This window comes from Dermacentor andersoni, chromosome 3 (genome assembly GCF_023375885.2).
Source record: "Dermacentor andersoni chromosome 3, qqDerAnde1_hic_scaffold, whole genome shotgun sequence".
Lineage (NCBI taxonomy): Eukaryota > Metazoa > Arthropoda > Arachnida > Ixodida > Ixodidae > Dermacentor > Dermacentor andersoni.
In genome coordinates, this window is record NC_092816.1 from 31,984,571 (window position 1) to 32,001,797 (window position 17,227).

General features: G+C 49.0%; 3 protein-coding genes across 5 annotated transcripts in view; 1 reads left to right on the forward strand and 2 right to left on the reverse strand.

Annotated features, from left to right (window-relative positions):
- The window catches only part of LOC126520864 (guanine nucleotide-binding protein G(I)/G(S)/G(T) subunit beta-1), a 67,529-nt gene extending 61,316 nt beyond the window's left edge, over positions 1–6,213 (forward strand). The window contains exon 8 of the mRNA XM_050169665.3: positions 350–6,213. Within this exon, the coding sequence (XP_050025622.1) occupies positions 350–456 (107 nt within the window). The 3' untranslated portion in view covers positions 457–6,213. The remainder of the gene's footprint in view (positions 1–349) is intronic.
- Positions 2,717–17,227, reverse strand: part of LOC126520866 (guanine nucleotide-binding protein subunit beta-2-like) — a 40,538-nt gene continuing 26,027 nt past the window's right edge. The window contains exons 6-10 of one of the 3 annotated variants that reach the window (XR_008609908.2): positions 16,756–16,885; positions 15,154–15,225; positions 13,311–13,527; positions 7,886–8,049; positions 2,717–6,494 (exon numbers count right to left, since the gene is read on the reverse strand). Coding sequence is in view for 2 of the 3 variants with exons in the window: in XM_050169666.3 (XP_050025623.1) it covers positions 7,943–8,049; positions 13,311–13,527; positions 15,154–15,225; positions 16,756–16,885 (526 nt within the window). In the remaining variant the exon portion in view is untranslated. Of the gene's footprint in view, positions 6,495–7,313; positions 8,050–13,310; positions 13,528–15,153; positions 15,226–16,679; positions 16,886–17,227 lie in introns of those variants that run through there. The other 2 variants (XM_050169666.3, XM_055064929.2) reach the window with 2 other exon arrangements.
- Positions 9,794–11,081, reverse strand: LOC140216269 (uncharacterized). Its single transcript, XM_072286662.1, has one exon. It carries the CDS (start codon positions 11,048–11,050, stop codon positions 9,794–9,796), a length of 1,257 nt encoding a protein of 418 aa, XP_072142763.1. The 5' UTR covers positions 11,051–11,081.

Consider the following 17,227-nt stretch of genomic DNA (forward strand, 5'->3'; position numbering starts at 1 on the left):
GGGACAGCCATGTTTTATGCATCAAACAATGCTCCAATGCTTCTTTTTTTGGTAATGTCTTATGGGCACAAAAGGACTTTCTCGGTAAACAAGTTTGAACTGTACATCAGGATCACTGTAAGTAGTCTACGAAAGGGTGCTGTGCTATCATTAAACACATTGACAGCTTATGGGCGCAGTAGTCAAAATGGCTTCAAAGCTTAATGTTTGAGACATTCTTCTGAGTGAAATTACACATGCAGTTCTGAATGTGGGGCTTTGTTTCAAGGGGACTGAAAAAGCCTTCAAACACTGCAGTTTCTGGTTGGCCCAGTTCTGATGCATCATTTCTTCTGTTCGGTGTGTGTAGGTGTCTTGGCTGGTCATGACAACCGCGTGAGCTGCCTGGGCGTCACCGAAGACGGTATGGCAGTGGCCACTGGCTCCTGGGACAGTTTCCTCAAGATATGGAACTAGGGTGAAGACAGCAGCAGCAGCACCAAGGGATGGGAGACGACGACGATGAAAGGGGAAGAGAAAGAAGACTGGATCACCCCTCCTCCCTCCCCCAGCCCTCCACTTGATTCTTTCCTGGCTCTGTTTTTACGGATGCTGCTCTTCCTTCTCCTTCACCCACTCACACCTCTATGGCTCCAGGTGTACTACTCCAGTTTTGGTTTTCTTTCTCTCCCTCTGCGCCCAACTCTTGCTGCACACTTTCCCCCTCGGGCGCCTTCTCTTTGGTCGGTGCAGAAACTTAGTCGACTGGTCGGGCTCTCCTCCCACAGACAACTGGAAGCTGTTCTCTGGGCAACGTTTGCTGCCTTTGCGCACCCACCTGGCGTGAGAATTTCCATACCACCGCTTTTTCCCACCACTTACATACACACAGAGACTGAGGGAATGCTGGTAGGCAGTGAGTGGAGAGTGGAGGGAGGTGTAATGGCTCTTTCATTTACCAGCCAGTGTAATTATACTTCTTTCGTGGTGGGGAGAGTAGGATGGGGGGAGAGAGTCGTGTGCTGCTTCGTGTTGCACTGGACCAAGAAGCTCTTCTACTATTTCTTCCTTTCCATGTACAACTGCACTCCGTGCATCTTCTTTTTCTCAAAACAATTTCCGCTCCCCCTCCGTCTCTACTCTCGTCACCTTTCTTTCCATCGGAACGTCGAAGTGGTGACTCTTCCAGTTAGGTCTGGCATTTCTGCGTGAGCATTGGTGGACAGTTTTCACTTCACCCTAAGGCTTCCCCCTCCTGCCTGAAACATGTCTTTTTTTTTTCTTTTTTAAAGAAAAAAAAAAAGAGAGATGCCTTCTCTTCTTTCTCCTGCCCCTGACTGGTGGGGAGTGGTTACTTGGAACTCTGGCCATCTTGGTTTCTCTCTTTCTTGGTCCTTGTGATGCCATCCTTCCTGGACGCATCTGGGAGTGGGCCAAGGCCTCCCCCCCTCCATTTTTGAATTGTGCGCATGCGAAACGAATGTATGTGTGTGCGTGCAATGTATGAATGAACAGCGTCAATGGAACAAAATATGCTGCTGCGTGTGAGTGGTGTGAATGTGTTCTGCGTCGTGGGGTACTAGGCTCTAGACTCCGAGTCGACTAAGCGAATCGCAATGTCTGATCAGCCTCCCAGAACCCCTGCGGCTGTTTTATTACCGAGTACAGTAGTGCTTGCTGACACGGAGAGATCATTCTCTTCCGTAGTTTTTCGAGAATGTGGATGGAAGGATAGAGCGAGTTTGGGATTTTTTTTCCCCCCTTCTTGTTGGGCACGCCAGTTTTTGTCAAGTCTCTAGTCACAGGTGTGTGAGCATCTGTCTCGTGCGTGCTCAAGCACAGAGAAACGCAGGGTTTCGTGTGGAACCCCTGTCTGCATACTTTTCTTTCTCTCCCCCCCCCCTCTGCCTTCCACCCCCAACCCTCAACACCTTGACTTTGGTGGAAGTTGCGAGTTTTTACACTATTCCCTGTTCAGTTTATCTTAAATTGTTTTTGTCCACAATTGATTACTCGGCTTAAATTTGTTCTTATTTGGTGCCTTCGTTTGGAGCTTCTCTGGGGGGCTGCCGGAAGTTCAAATGCAGCCAGTTTGCGTTACAAAAGAGCTGCCAGTGTGAAAAGTCTGGTAGGAAGACTGAAAAAAAGAATATATATATATGTGCGAAGGCATTGTTGACTTTGCGTTGTCATTGCTGAGTCTTCCTCGTTTGTTTTTTTTTAGCCTCCAAAGCGATTGTTCTTGAAGGCATTTGTTTCCTTCCACATTGTACATAGCTTTGTATAAACATTTGATTGGGTGCTGAGCCTCCTCTTCTGTTGGGCATGCCCTGCACCTTGAAATAGATGGCTTGGATCTGTGTTGTTTGTTCTGTTTGTTGTTTAGACTGGACAGGTAAATTGAGGTTGTCAGCCAACCCCTGGCAAGAGACAGTGGTCTTTCCCAGAAAGCGTGTCGATGTACGATAGGTTGGGCTGGCAGGTGTTTTTTTCTTCATTCTGTCTACTAAGCAGTCTCTTGCTGCATCTTATTGCCTGCTTCATTTTTTTTCTCCTGCCTCCAACATTTCTGTGCGCTCATCTGTACAGTGTGTGCTGCGTGACTGGTGTGTGAGGTGAGGCTCACAGACGGCCTACGCTTAGAAGCTGTGACAGCTGTGTGTACTCTCGAATCTTTTTCAAGCCTGCGTGCCGGGGTGCTGTCTTCTGCCTTTTTCTAGGTCATCACTTTTTCGCAGCACCTGGGCATGTCGCGCGCTGCCTTTTTCCCCTCGGCGACCCGGTTTTTCCCCTTTTTCTCTGGCCCTTTCAGCCTGCTCCCCTTTTCCCAAGACGCACACAACACACACACACACACACCCTTGCGCTGAGCTTTCATCAGACCCCCCCAAGCCGAGCTTTCTACCTGTCACACCCCACCTATACTGCTGTCTCCTGTGGCTCCCTCCCAAGCACCACTACCACCTTTCTCTGAAACTTCAGTTTTTACTTCTCTACGCCCATCACGGCGACAAACAACTGGACAAAAATTGTGTGGTGATGCCGTGAACGTGCGCGCATGTGTGTGTGCAGACTTGTGCGATGACCGCTGCCGTTTGCATCTGAACTGTCGTGCAGTTTTTACATCGTGCTTCGACTCTGTTTTAGTCTTCTCTCTCTCTGGCCCTCCCGTTATTTTTTCGATTGCTTTCATTTCGGTTCGTCTTGCAGAGGGGATGCCAGTGCGTGCGTTGTCCTCTGCGCTTAGGGTAGTAGTCTCGCGCGTCGCCAGCCTGGCACGTGTCGGTCCTTTGGCAACGAGGGTGTGTGTTTTCGCGGCCCAGTATGTTGCCACAGGCACATGCAACTGTTCTGTATGTGCCTGCGCACAGCCTGAACCAGACCAGCTTTTACTCGGGCATCCACTGTGCACGGGATGCACAGAGTGCAGCAGGGCGTGCCAAGCCAAGCAAGCAGGCTTTCTAAATGCACACACGCACCTGCTTTGTGCGTATGAAACTGCCTCATGACTCGTTTCTCTCACTCTCTCTGGCCTGCTTTTCCTTCCTCCTTTTCTTTTTTTTTTTTTTGTGTGTGTGTTCTTCCTCTCATACCTGTCAGTGATAGATTCTTGGTTGTTGCACTGTGAGCTGGACATTGGAGTTGAAAAGTTTGTGCACTGCCTCTCGTGCTTCTCTTCTCGGGCACCTAGGGCTCGTCTGCTCTCTGCCATGCCACCATTGCTGGCGGGCCGGCATTATCTGGAAAAAGTTGGGATCAGCGGACACGATTTGGCACTGAGGCATTCCCTGCATGCGTTTGTGGTGGTGGTGGGAGGGACAGTGTTTGGGCACGAGCCCCAGCTCATTCACTGCGCCCAGATCACCAACCCTTCATTTATGGCCGTCAAAAAAGCTCGACACTACAAATCACGGTCTGTGTCGTTTATGCTGTGGTGTCTGCCCATCCTCCGGCACTGCCTGCCTGCCCCAAGGGCGTCACGTCAGAGTGCAGATGGGGCCGTGTGGCTTCCTGCCTGCCCCGCTGTTTGCCACTGGTGCCCGAGAGGGAGACTGGACTGTGAGATGGGTGTACAGCGCTCATGCTGCTGGTGTTAAAGCTGCGCCTTTATTATTTGTGTTTGCTCCTCTTCACATTAACACTATTTAACGTTCTCTGCCCTGTATATTTTTATTTTTTATATTTTTTTTCCTGTTTTGTGCTATCAAAGGAGTATTATTATACATGCCGTGAGTGGGGGGAACACAAAAGTCATAGGGAAGAGGGTTTAGTGCCCACCCTCCCCCCAAGGGAGCTACTGTTTTAAACAAAGCGCAGCGGCAGTCTTCTCCAGACGAGGATTTTGAGAAAACGAGAACCTATACATATATTATAAATATGTATACTTGCAGACACTTCTGCGTCGTCGCTCGTATATATATATAAATACACACTATATATATATATTATATATATATACAAATACATGCCACACACACACACGCAGACAACTATAGGACATTGCCGGGGAGGCGGTCGGGTCCACCCCGTCATTCCCGCCTCCTGGGCGCCACAACTGCCATACTTTGAGAGACGACGACAGTGCTGACACGCTGGTTGTTCTTTTTTTTTTCACCGCGTGGTTGCGAAAGGAGGAGGAGACCGGCACATCATCCTGCAACATAGACATTGGCACTCCTCCCTCACTGCGGTTTGTAGGAGACGTGCGCGTGCGACGGAGGCTGCAGGGGAGCTGTCAGTTTTTCAAGTTGGATCGGACGAAATAGTCAAAGTTCTGACCAGGTTAGGGGGTACAACACGGAAAAGACAAAAGTACGGCTGTTGCCGGCCGCATTAATTTTTTTCCCTTTTCTAGCGCTAGCCGACAACTTGTTCTTCCGTCGTGCCTCAATGCTGGACCTTGTGGGAGCGAACATATGTGCGCACGGAAATATTGTTTGTACATGCGAGCAGGGAATTCACAAGCAGCGGCTGATAAAGCTCGGTGCCACACTTAGGTCGTTCCGTGGCTCTTCTTTTCCACGTTTTTAGTCCAACAGCGGGGTGCCAATTTCAGTTTTGTATCCTTTGGTTGCATGTCTTTTTTTTCCCCGTAACTTAGCCTTTGCCGCACACGAGCGCTGGGAATGTATAAAGAGCGAACAAATTGCCCCCCTGACTTTGTATAGATATATGCATACAAGCGGTTATGTATCTTCGTATGTCTGTGCGCGTACAATGAAGTGGATAACTGGGGAGACCAAGCAAGTGATTGAAAAAAAAGAGAGACTCCGGTCATTGCCCAAGTCTCTCGTGCTCGCTCCCCCGCGGAGCCATTTCTTTGCGTACGGAGTGCGGTGGAACTGCTCTCTGCTGCCTTCGTTGACCTGGTAACGAAGCGACACGTTGCTATGGTAACTGAGCGCTCGTGTAAACTCCGCCAGCAGCGCCACTTAGGGAGCGGTGCTGTCCCTTTTGTGGTGCAGGTGCACCACGGATTTGTTTTTAAAAGTCCGCGTGGGCGTGCTTTTTCTCTTCGAAGGACTTTTTGTCGGATCTTACTGTTGCTCGCAAGCGCAAGTGCTCCGAACACGGTTGCCTTTGCAAAGGCACCGTTGAGGAAACAGGGCGAGCGCTTGATGCCCCCAAAGGTAGTCGAGTCTTCTCGACCTTCCCTATACAGACGATTTCACCTTCCCGCCGCGCCGTCGCGATTTTGTGCACAAAGCCACACTCGCAGTAGAGGAATGAGTGACGAAGATAAAAGGGCCATGCTCCTGAAACTGTTTCCCGGCAGTTACCGAGGTTTCGCTAGGCCCTCAATATTCCGTGCGCTGCCGCGTCCGGTTTTCTTACTCCTGCTTGTTCCAGGTACAGCGGGCAAGCAAGAGAAGCTCCCTCTGCGCCTTTTATGTTTTCTGTTATTTTCCTTTCTCTCTCCAGGGACTCAAAAGAATAAAGAGGTTTTTTTTTTTTTTCACCAGCCACACACAAATGGGACGAGGGTTTGAAATGACCCTTACAAGTCGTCGTTTGACAAACCATCACATACATGTGGACGCAAAAAGGGAGGGTTATAAATACGATGTTGGGATGGGCTGGAAAGACGTTCTTGGGTGTTTGATTGGGACACCTGGTCAGCCTGTGTGTCTTATTTCAGTATGTAGCTTTCAGTCTTGTTTGTGAAACCAGTTTCCTTGTGTATGTTATTTAACTTGTCCAATAAAGCTGTTTGTCTTTACGTACAAAACACCAGCCCGCCGTGTCGCACATCTCACTTGCTGCGATCTTTGGCAAAAGTTGCTTTTCACACACTTTAATAAAGTGTCTCAAACATGTTAGCGTTCCAGATCTGGTCCTTGGCTGCGTGGTACACGTTTTAGGGATGACAGCAGTGCTGGCATCCCTAGAGAAATTTCAGTAGGCATAGGGATTTTAGTTCTTGGTTATAAACTTTATATGTAGAAAACTTGTTAAAGGAAAACTCTTCTACAGCAAAAGCTTGCACTTCAACTTGAGCGCTACCACTTCATTTGCTAAAAAAAAAAAAACGAAAACGAGCTTTGTAGTGAATTTGAATTATAATTTCTTAGTTGATCTGCACAAGCAAGTTTATTAGCACAGTGAACTCATCATCAGCCTGGTTACGCCCACTGCAGGGCAAAGGCCTCTCCCATACTTCAACTGCCCCGGTCATGTACTAATTGTGGCCATGTTGTCCCTGCAAACTTCTTAATCTCATCAGCCCACCTAACTTTCTGCCGCCCTCTGCTACGCTTCCCGTACCTTGGAATCCAGTCCGTAACCTTTAATGACCATCGGTTATCTTCCATCATTACATGTCCTGCCCATGCCCATTTTTTTTCTTGATTTCAACTAAGATATCATTAACTCGCGTTTGTTGCCTCAACCAATCTGCTCTTTTCTTATCCCTTAATGTTACACCTATCATTCTTCTTTCCATAGCTCGTTGAGTCTTTCAATTTCAGTAGAACCCTTTTCGTAAGCCTCCAGGTTTCTGCCCCGTACGTGAGTACTGGTAAGACACAGCTGTTATATACTTTTCTCTTGAGGGATAATGGCAACCTGCTGTTCATGATCTGAGAACGCCTGCCAAACGCAGCCCAGGCCATTCTTACGCAACCCAGCCCAGCACAGTGAACCACCGTATTCTAAAGAAAACGGCAAATCCAGGGAATTTTGTTATATTAAGGGGAAAACAAAGGCTGGCAGCAGTGGATGACTGTAGTGTTCCGCGCATCATTTTGTACTGCACCGTGTCGCAGCAACATGCAACGTAACATATTGCTGCATCCATTTCACTTTGGGCAGTGAGCAAGAGTATGTGGTCCACATGCTTGCCGAAAAAAATTTATTCATGATTCACGCATAAGCCGAAATTTACGAGTGTACCGGAAAGTTCGCAATGCAACTTTGGGCTGCAGTCCTGAAGTCTCATTCATAGGTGAAGACCGGCTTTATGCTTAATCCCTGGTTCCTTTATTTTTTCTCAAGGAAGTATGTGATCCCGGTTACTGGTTCAAATAGGCCATGGTATCCATTTGGGTCATTATCTCCGCTCGCATTGCGTGCAAAATGGTTGCGTCGACGGCACGCCGGAAATATCTGGTTGTCGCTTGAACCTTTCATAACGTAGTAGCCCGATCGCCGGCGCTTTGTACATTTGACGATATAGGGCTAGTGCTGTATCGGCTGCAATACGTTCTGCGGCTGACAGCGCTCGGAAATCCCATGTGGAGGCAAGTTTGTTGCTTATTTCTTATAACGCCCCACCACCACGTAGAACGAGGTACATAGTAGTAGGGCCAGGCACGAGCCTGCAAAGGGTGCCGGCGAGCTTAGTGTCGCAATACTCGAGACCGTATTAAAACATCCGGAGTAAAAATCTGTATGAACGTACGCGTACACTGCACTTTCTCGTGACGTTGTGCGAACAGATAGCTTTGTTGAGTGACGCTGCCGGTCAGCCCCACACTCGGACGCTGGAGTCCCAGGAGCCAGTCACCACCACCACACCGTCGGGACTGACGGTGAGAGAGGTCACCTTGTTCTCGTGGCCGGACAGGTTACCTGCATCAAACACGGGTAGTACACTCGTGTATGCTGTTCGCAGTAATTGATGCTATGGCCTAGCTCATAGCCTCCTATATGCTTTTGCTTAGCTTAACGCGAGCGTTTTAGAATGATGTTACCATTCTGGCTGGGTACCGACTGTGCGCAAAATTAACGCGTAGGTGTGCCAATCACAGAGCGAGCAAAAAAAAAAAAAAGAATGTGGTGGATCTCGCGCTTTCGTGGAAATAGGTGTTCAGCGAAGCTTTCGGTAGCATTTGCGCAGCTGCGTCATTCCGATGGCTAAATGCAAAAACGACCGTGTTCCGTGCATTGGGTGCACAAAAAGAACCCAAGGTGCTCAAAATTAATCCGGAGTTCCTCACTTCGGCGAACCTCATAATCATCATATCGGGGATTCGGGACGGAAATATAATTTTTCTTTTAGGCCACCTTACGCTTGCTCCAAACACACACTTACCCTAGCCCCGCCGTCTTACATCACTGCTACCCGGGTTTATACCCAACTGATGCGTGTAACGCGTGCGGACAGAGAGCAACGCTGCGGCACATGCTCTGGGATTGGGCCGGCAACAATGGTACTGAAACCAGTTCCGTTCGCGACGCGTCCATAACCGCGGCCGTTACCAGAGTACAGGAAGCCTCGAGCTCGCTTCTTGCCGACGCCGCCCCAGCTGCGGGGGCCGCCGGGGACCTTCTCCATCGGCATCGCCGCCGATGGGAGGCGGCTCTCAAAAGTTCGGAGTTGGAAGAGCAGCTCTCAGCGGTGCGGCAAGCCGAGGATGCCGCCCGAGTCCAAGGACTTCGAGCCGCCACCTGAGGTCACCACAACAAAAACTGCCGGCCCATTGTATTTAATAAAGTTTCTTCTTTAAGGCCTCTCTGTCTGAAAAACATTTATTCAGATAGGTTTTGCATCAACACTAGGTGGGCTCCCCCTTATGGTGTATCCACACGACGGACGGCTCCGCGCAAATCTGTGCCGCGGACGCTTATTCCGCCGCCCGTCCGGCTGCGAAGCGCATCCAGACGACGGACGGACTGAGTAGACGACCGCGCCGGAAAAATAAAGATGGCGGCTACGCCCGAAGCGACTGCCGTCCGCCTCGAACCTGTCAAGTCGTCGTCGTCCACTGTGTGGCCCGTAACTTTCAGACTGAGGATTGTATTTGGTTTAAATTTGTGTCCAGAAGCTTCGACAGCAATGTATTCGTGATGAGTGGACACCGTTCCCGAAAGCGATACTCAGATTCTCGGCGTGTAGGCTTAGAGTGGCTGTATTGGCTGAACATGGCCTCGAAGATGTTGCGGCGGCCCGGGCGGATCTCAGTGGCCGTAAGTTAATATAATTGCTTGTTTTTACTCACTCTAGATGGCGCCATCGGTGTAACAAAGACTTTGTCATAGGTGTTTTCACTCTGAATGAAAATGGAGATCGAAAGGAAACGACGGTTGGCCGCAATGGCTGTTGTTTTGTCCGAATTGGACACGAATGGTTGTCAGCAGCGATGAAGCTGTTTCAGAAAGATCCCAAAGCCGCGCTTGTTGCCAGACTGTAGAGCATGCTAGGCTAAATCCGCAGCATTCGACCCCCAAAATCCGGATGCGAAAAATAGCTCGGCATTGTCCGTCCGTGGGGGTCGCGGACGACGCGCGGACGGCATAAATCCGTGACGCGTAGTCACGTGATGCGCAGTCCGTCGCGAAAAAGACGGATTTCGTCCGTCGTGTGGATCCACCATTACGGGAGCCCATTGGCGTCGGCCGCCGCCCGAGCCCGCTCGACCAAGGCCCGTTGGGCCGTCAGGTCAGAGCAGCCGAGCAGGGCTGCCTCCCAGTCCTCCCGGGAAGGGTTGGGTAGGGGGGTTAGATTTGGGGTTTTTTGACATGCCCATACCATGTGAAAAATGTCTGAGGACTTTTCCCCACAGTGCGGGCACTCCCCCGTGCAAGCGGGGTCAAAATATTTTAAGGCTGCCGGGCACAGCAGAGTTTTGGTATAAAGGCGAAGGAGAATGCGCTCCTCCGCCTTTGTGAGGCCCTTACAGGGCTTTGGATAGATGGCATGGCCAGATTGGTAGAGCTGAACGATCTCTTTGAAAGTATAGGCGGGATTGGGTTCGGGGTCCGGATCGGTGGGGGACGAAGGTGATGCCCGGAAAGTGAGCGCGCGGGCGACGGCATCGGCCGTCTCGTTTCCTTCGAGGCCCGTGTGAGCGGGAGTCCAGATAATCGTACGGTGCGAGGGGGCACCGAGATAGTCGCTGTTTTGCAAAATTTTGTAGGCGAGGTACGGTATGTTCCCCTGCTCAATATTGCGGCAAGCACCCCTCGAGTCGGTGATGATGACCCGCGAGTGTTGATCTGCGGCGGCTAGCGCGATGGCAACCACCTCCGCGTGTGTAATGTTGTGTGCACGGAAAGTGAGTCCGTTTACTGCTGTGTTTTGGCGGACGACTGCGGCCGTGTACCAACCCCCATGGTACGGTCCGGAGGCGTCCACGTAGAAGACTCCGTGTTTGTGTCCGTAGTGGCGAGCCAAGGCTTCCGCCCGCGCGAGGCGTCTGCCACTATGGTCCTCTCGTGTCATGTTGACCGGAAGAGGGCGCACGTGCAGGGCATACCTCCACTGTGATGGGATATGTACGTGCTCTTCCGTATGTATTGAATGTTGGATGTGTAGTCGGGCAAGGAGGCGGCGACCCGACGGCGTTTTAGAGAGTCTCGTGTATTGGTTCATCAAGTGTGCCTCTCGCAGCTCTTTAAAGGTGTTCACCATCCCCAGGCCCAGGAGGCGCAGGTTGGAGGTACTGACCGGGAGGTCGAGGGCACGCTTGTAGATTTTACGGAGAATGACTTCGAGTGCATTCTCGTCAAGTTTGCGTAGGTGGAGGTATGGAGCCGAGTAAAGGACTCGACTGGTTACAAATGCATGCGCCAGCCGCAAGGCGTCTTTGCATCGTAACCCCCCGCGCTTGTTCGAAACCCGGCGGACCATCCGGCCCACCTGGTCCCCCACCTTACGCAATTTGGCCAATGTTGTGTCAGCTTTGCGATTTTTGTGTTTAAGGCCAAGCTTCCTCTGTTCGAGTTTAGCGCCTAAACGTCAGTCACCCTACGTCACAGTGGCGTCATAGGTTTCAATGTATTTTTTTTTCGTAATCGTACTTGGGCCGTTTCGCGCCCAAGTCAGATTGAACAAGTTCTTGAAACTTGACTTACTTGCGACTAACTCGAAACTTGCTAACTATAGGCAAGTTCTCGAAACTTGCTTAGTTCACTCTTGTTTCTTAACTGTCCAGTGTAGTGCTCCTTTACCAACAAACTGATTAGACCCGAGTGAACGCAATTTGATTTTATTGTACCCGCAATACCATAGATATTACAGAGGAGAGTGTGTAAGAACATAAGAATGCATATGTAAACAAAAAGCAATTAAAATCGATGACGTCACGGCCGGCTGTTGCAGGAACCCGAGGGCGACGTCGCATCGCGTCCTTCGTTTCTGCGTCTTGCTTTGATAACCTGTTCTCACGGTAACAGTGACCGCATTGGTATTGCACAAGCGTGTAATCTGCTCATACCACTTAACTTAATGGAGCACTGATATGACATCACGGATTTTTTTTATTGCTTTAAATGGAAATCCACGCCCGCTACACCCCCTCCCCTATAAAAAAATATGCTGGCAAGCGTCAAAACACCCTAATTTACTATAATACTAGTTTAATAATAGCGTACATGCAATGCATCTGTCTAAAAACGTGGGATCCACCAGCTTGTATTTACCCTCTCTCTAATTAAACAAAATTCATGAGCCATTCCACTCTGTGCACGGATGACCAGCGAAGCTGTTTAGCGCACGACACATAGATGACACAGAATTTTGAACATATTTATCGTCCCGATCTCATCGTGATGACATAAGTACGCACACACATTCGCGTATCACTTCTGTTATTAAATGTGTCCCTCACGTAAGACAATGGCTCATAGCCCCGCAAACGCGACCTCCCCATTACGACGACGGTCGTTATCGAACCATAGTCTGTCTCAGACATTGCAGGTAGAGCCGAAATGACGATCAAGGAAGTCTCTTTGGTACCTCGCGTCTGCGCCTTTGAACTCATTCACGTCGAACCCTTGACACAGAAGGCGCTTCGCGCCATTCTTTGGCTCACGGTATGCTTCGTCGGTTCTCGCTAGTTGCTTACGTGCCGTGTCTCTCGCACGCTAGTCGGCCGCCGCATTAGCATCCGCACGCCGTCGACGATCACACTCGCGTAGCTGCTCCTTCCGTCGCTCTTCATACGCGCGTTGTTCTCCTGCAGTCCTGAAGACGCGTGGCCTATATTGCAGCGGCGGAACGAAGCTGAGATCAATTACGTCGTTCATCTATAGAGCCGTGACGTCAGCCGTGACGTCAGCCGCACTCGAAAGAGCCATTGATGTGATGATAGCTTTTTGCACAAAGAAGCCAGCTGTGGAAGAAGCAGACGACGACGATGACGGCGAACGCGCGAGCAGTGGCACGAGCGCATTCGCGCGGATGCGCCGAAGGGCGGCAACGAAGAAGGCGACGCTCTAACAATTGCTGATGATGATAATTTTTGCTCGCAGACGTCACGAACTCCGGTTCTGAGCCATATACAGCTTCGCTGTAAAGTACGGTACCCAGTCATTAAAATACAAGATGCAATGTCTAATTATACTGAAATTAAGCTCCGTTTGTAAGTATTACCGCGAAGGCGGTGGGCTGGGAATCATGGATTTTCCAAGTAGTTCCTCTACCCAGTAAACCGCGACAGTATAGTCCTATTGTTGAAGTTTACTGGATACAAGGAATGAATATCCTGATATTCATTGTGGGCGCAACATGCACTGTCATTTCTTCGTTAAGTAATAGATAGACGTTCTAATTATGTCATTATATTGTTAAAAGTACACTAAACGAGAGCACGTTAGACTGGTATAGAATGTTTCAAGTTTCGGAATACGTATTACGTTTACTTGACTCAAAAAGGATTCTACTCGAAGAAAATAAACGTTACTTTTTTGTATTTCGCGCCATATTCGTGGCATCATGTCGTCAGTGTGCCCGTCACAGATATCGCAATAGTGCAGCATATCTGAGCCTTTTTACAGATACAAATACAAATACTAAAATGGCTGAAGCAGACCACTTAAAAAAATAGTTGCTCGTTTCTAGAAGTTCAATATCTGGACTAACACCATGGCGACCGCAAAGTGCTGCTCACCGACTCTACGCGTGGACAGCGTGTCCCAAACGTGGACGTCGTGGTCGTCGGCGCCTGCGAAGAGCAGCCTTCCGGACAGCGACAGTCCGCAGCTCGTGAAGGCGGACGACTCGCGCGGGTTCTGGTAGCGGCTGAGCTGCTGGTCGCTGCGCACGTCGAACAGCCGGCACGACTTGTCTTCGGAAGCCGTCGCGAACACGTTGCCTCCCGTGTGGAACTGCGTGCCAAGGTGTCGATTGAATCGCTTGCTGCCGTGATGAAACCGCTTCCGCGTGCACTTCGCCTTCGGCGAAATCCGTGCGAATCCGGATGACTGTGATGATTACTGTGTAGTTGTCGCAGAGTGTGTACATGTTTCTGTGGGAATAGTTGGAATGCATTTGGATGCTTCGGATACATGCAAAAATAGAGACCAAATTAACTGGCGGCACGTGTCACACGACCTTACAAGCCTGGAATTCCGATGTGCCTCAACAGCTGTTCGTGATCATTATGCCTTGGAATGGTGTTATAGCAGATGTATTTAAAGTACAAAGCCCCTCAGGGACTGCCTGCCTTCTCCCATATCGAAGCCGAGAGAACAAAACCTCCTCTTTTGTCATTATGCATGTGTCTCCGCCAACCTAACGCGGTAGCTTAGCGGCTAAGGTGTTTCACTGCTAAGTACGAGGTCCCGGAATCAAATCCCGGCCAGGGTGACGGATGAGGGGGGCGGAATGCAAAAACGCCCGTGGTCCCGTTCATTGCAGGCACGTTAAAGAACCCCAGGAGGTGGAAATGAATCAGGAGTCCTCCACTACGGCGTGCCTCATAATCAGATCGTGGTTTTGGCATATAAGACCCCAGAATTTAATTTAATTCGAAATATGTTCATTTTTGCCTGTGCGCGCGTGACACCATGCGTGTTACCGTAAGTCTTAAGCGAATGTTCACTGCAATTTCTACGGCCCATAAAATTACAACCCTTACTTCGTTTAGTTGCCTAATACTTTACTGCTATCGCTATCAATGCTCAGTCTTTCGGGTGAAACTGCGACTTTTCTTTTTCTTTGTTCTTCCAAAAGCGCTCCTGCTGCTGCGCGATGAACGTTTTCACAGGAATACCTAAGTTGTTCGCTCTAGTGCTGGCTATTAGTGCGCTGCAGGCGCCATGCGTGTGACCGGGCATCGCCTCCGAGATCGGGCGTCGTCGCCTGCTCGCGCCGCCAAGTCTTGAATGTCATGGAGTTGGAAGCACCATTCGCGTGCGCGAAGTCATCTCGTTGTCGACGCGAATGGCTTAGAGCGTGCAATGCAGCTTAATTTTTAAGCCATTTTCGTGGCTATGTCAGTGTTCTTTTGCAGACACGATCGTCATCGCGTGATCTGCGCAACGTGTACGTCTGTTTCCAATGGTCAAACCCGGTGAGGTTCTCTTTACTGACTCCTCATTAGGCGATTCCCGCAGGCAGTGCGATTAGCTTGTCCCGAATGCGGTGCAATGGTTCGAACTCGAAGTCACTGGCATGAGCCATAACCGACATAGACGAAAATGAAGTGCATAACGTGCCATATATTCGGCTATTCGCTTCAAATTGTTGGTGAATGGGGCAGACTGAGCGTCTGCTTATAATGATTTCGTGTCCCTAAATTAGGCTGCTCCCAGTGCCTTTCCAGACGAAGCGTTTGCTCCTGACCGTAGCTACATGCATATACGGCGTGCATATCCAACACCCGGGCAATAGAAAACGTCTTTTATATGTCTTGAAAGGGCTGAAAACTGCTGGAGAACAGCAACTCGTATTGGCCACAGGTTTGTTGGATAATAGTCCCGATCCCAAGATGACGGGTGGTGTGTACTTACACAAACCGAACTCACGTCTGCCTCGTGCTCGCGGAACGTCTGACGGCATTCCTTCTCTCGGATGTCCCAGAGCTGCATCGAACAAGGCGAGACTGTCATTGCAAGAACTCCCGTGCGAGTGCGAACAAGATTCTCATGCCTACAGTTTTGCTAACCACTGGGTCATTTACTCCGTGAGATGATTTTAAGTTAGCGTGGCCGTTCATATAATATACTGAGTGTTATTGGCCGCGAAAGAGCTGAAAAATTTTGTGAAAGCACCAGACAAGAAGATTCTTCAAGGCGCACAATCGGAAGTACTTAACTTAATCCCGTTCTAACGATAACCTGCCTGTCTACTACTTGAATAACGTTGCTTTAGAATCGTCAAGTTCATATAAGTACTTAGGTGAGCATATAACATCTAAATTAACGTGGAATCATCACGTTGGGTATATAATTAACCAGGCCAACCGCTTGCTGGGATACTTACGCCGTAACTTTTCTCGCGCTCGCTCTCCTTCAAAATTACTACTTTATAAAACCCTGTTACGGCCAAAATTACAATATGCTGCAGCTATATGGGACCCCATTCACAAAAACCTTATACATACCCTTGAACTAATCTAGAACAACACAACTCGTTTTGTTCTTTGAAACTACAACTATGCTGTGAGCGTATCTTCAATGATATCAAATCTGTGTCTTCAACCGCTAGCAACACGTCGAAGAATTTCCGCTTTTAATTTTTTCATAAACTGTATCACCACCCTACTATTCATCCGAAATTCCTGTCGCGACCATATTACTTATCTCACCGTAGTGATGATCAGCATAAAGTTAGAATTGCTGCATGTAACACGACATACTTTTTACACTCATTTTTGCCCCGTACGTCAAAAGATTGGAATGAACTTCCTTCTGATATTGTTTCCATTAATAACAATGATAATTTTTGAAAAGCACTAGCTAACACTTTATAATGGAAACATTTGTACGAAATACTGTTGGTGTTTTCTTTTTTAATGTTACTTTTATATGTCACGTTCTATTACTGCATTTATCATACTTTCAACTAACATTGTATCATTAACAAATATTGTGTATAAGCTCGTAATATATTTCCTCCTTATTTCTTGCATAATCCACTCCCCTCTCGAATGCCGAAAGGCCCTGAGGGTAAATAAATAAATAAATAAATAAATAAATAAATAAACTGGGTGCTATTGAGCACGTGTGCCCTATGCTGATGTCGCAAAGCTGGCGCTTATGATTGTTTCGGAATGATTTGTGAGACGAAGGCGAGAATCTAATGTGGTTGGCACGCGTGTGTGTCAGGGCTTTGTCGCAGACACACTCGTAAAGGGCGTGTTACTGACGTTGACGGAGCTTTAATGAGAGCAGTGGAGCATTTTACTGTAGTGAAGCCAACGAAGTGATTACCTTATTACAGGATGATAAAGTGGGCTCGTTGTAACGAACCGATTCGATCAGCATCAATTAACAATAAGGGGACGTGGAAGAGAAGTGACTAAAACGACTTTTACCTGCAGGTAGCTGAATTACTTTCCTGTGCAGTTCATAACGGCTGAGCAATAATGTCGAAGTCGCCGTATGCGTTACCCGTGCGGTGTTGTCCACGGATCCGGTAACGAAGGTCGTTTTGTCGGGGTTCAACGACAGACTTATGACGTCTCCCTCGTGGGCCTCGAATGTCACGACTTTCTGGCCTCTTTCCAAGTCCCACAGGACACTGCGTGTGCAAAAGAAGGGCTGAGGCAACGTACTGCCGCACAAAGCGAAAACAAGTGTTGAGAAAACAGAGACCATTCCGAGTTGAAGCGTGGTCAACAACCAGTGCATGGGACTAGTGACTGAAAGGATTTTCATGTACTCGTTGGAACGTCACTGCCGTCGCAGCAGGGAATCGCGAGAACGCGAGCTCGCACTCGGCAAAAGGAAGACTTATCCGCTGAAACACGTCAAAGGTGCTAGTGTACTTTATTAAAAGGCGCTTATGCAACGCAGCCGCCTGCATGTCCCACATTTGTTAAAATTTCCCAAGCCACTGTTCGTGTGACAAGAGTTGCAGCTA

Excerpts from the sequence above, each read along its gene's own strand:
- LOC140216269 (XM_072286662.1), bottom strand. The coding sequence starts at position 11,050 with ATGGTCCGCCGGGTTTCGAACAAGCGCGGGGGGTTACGATGCAAAGAC.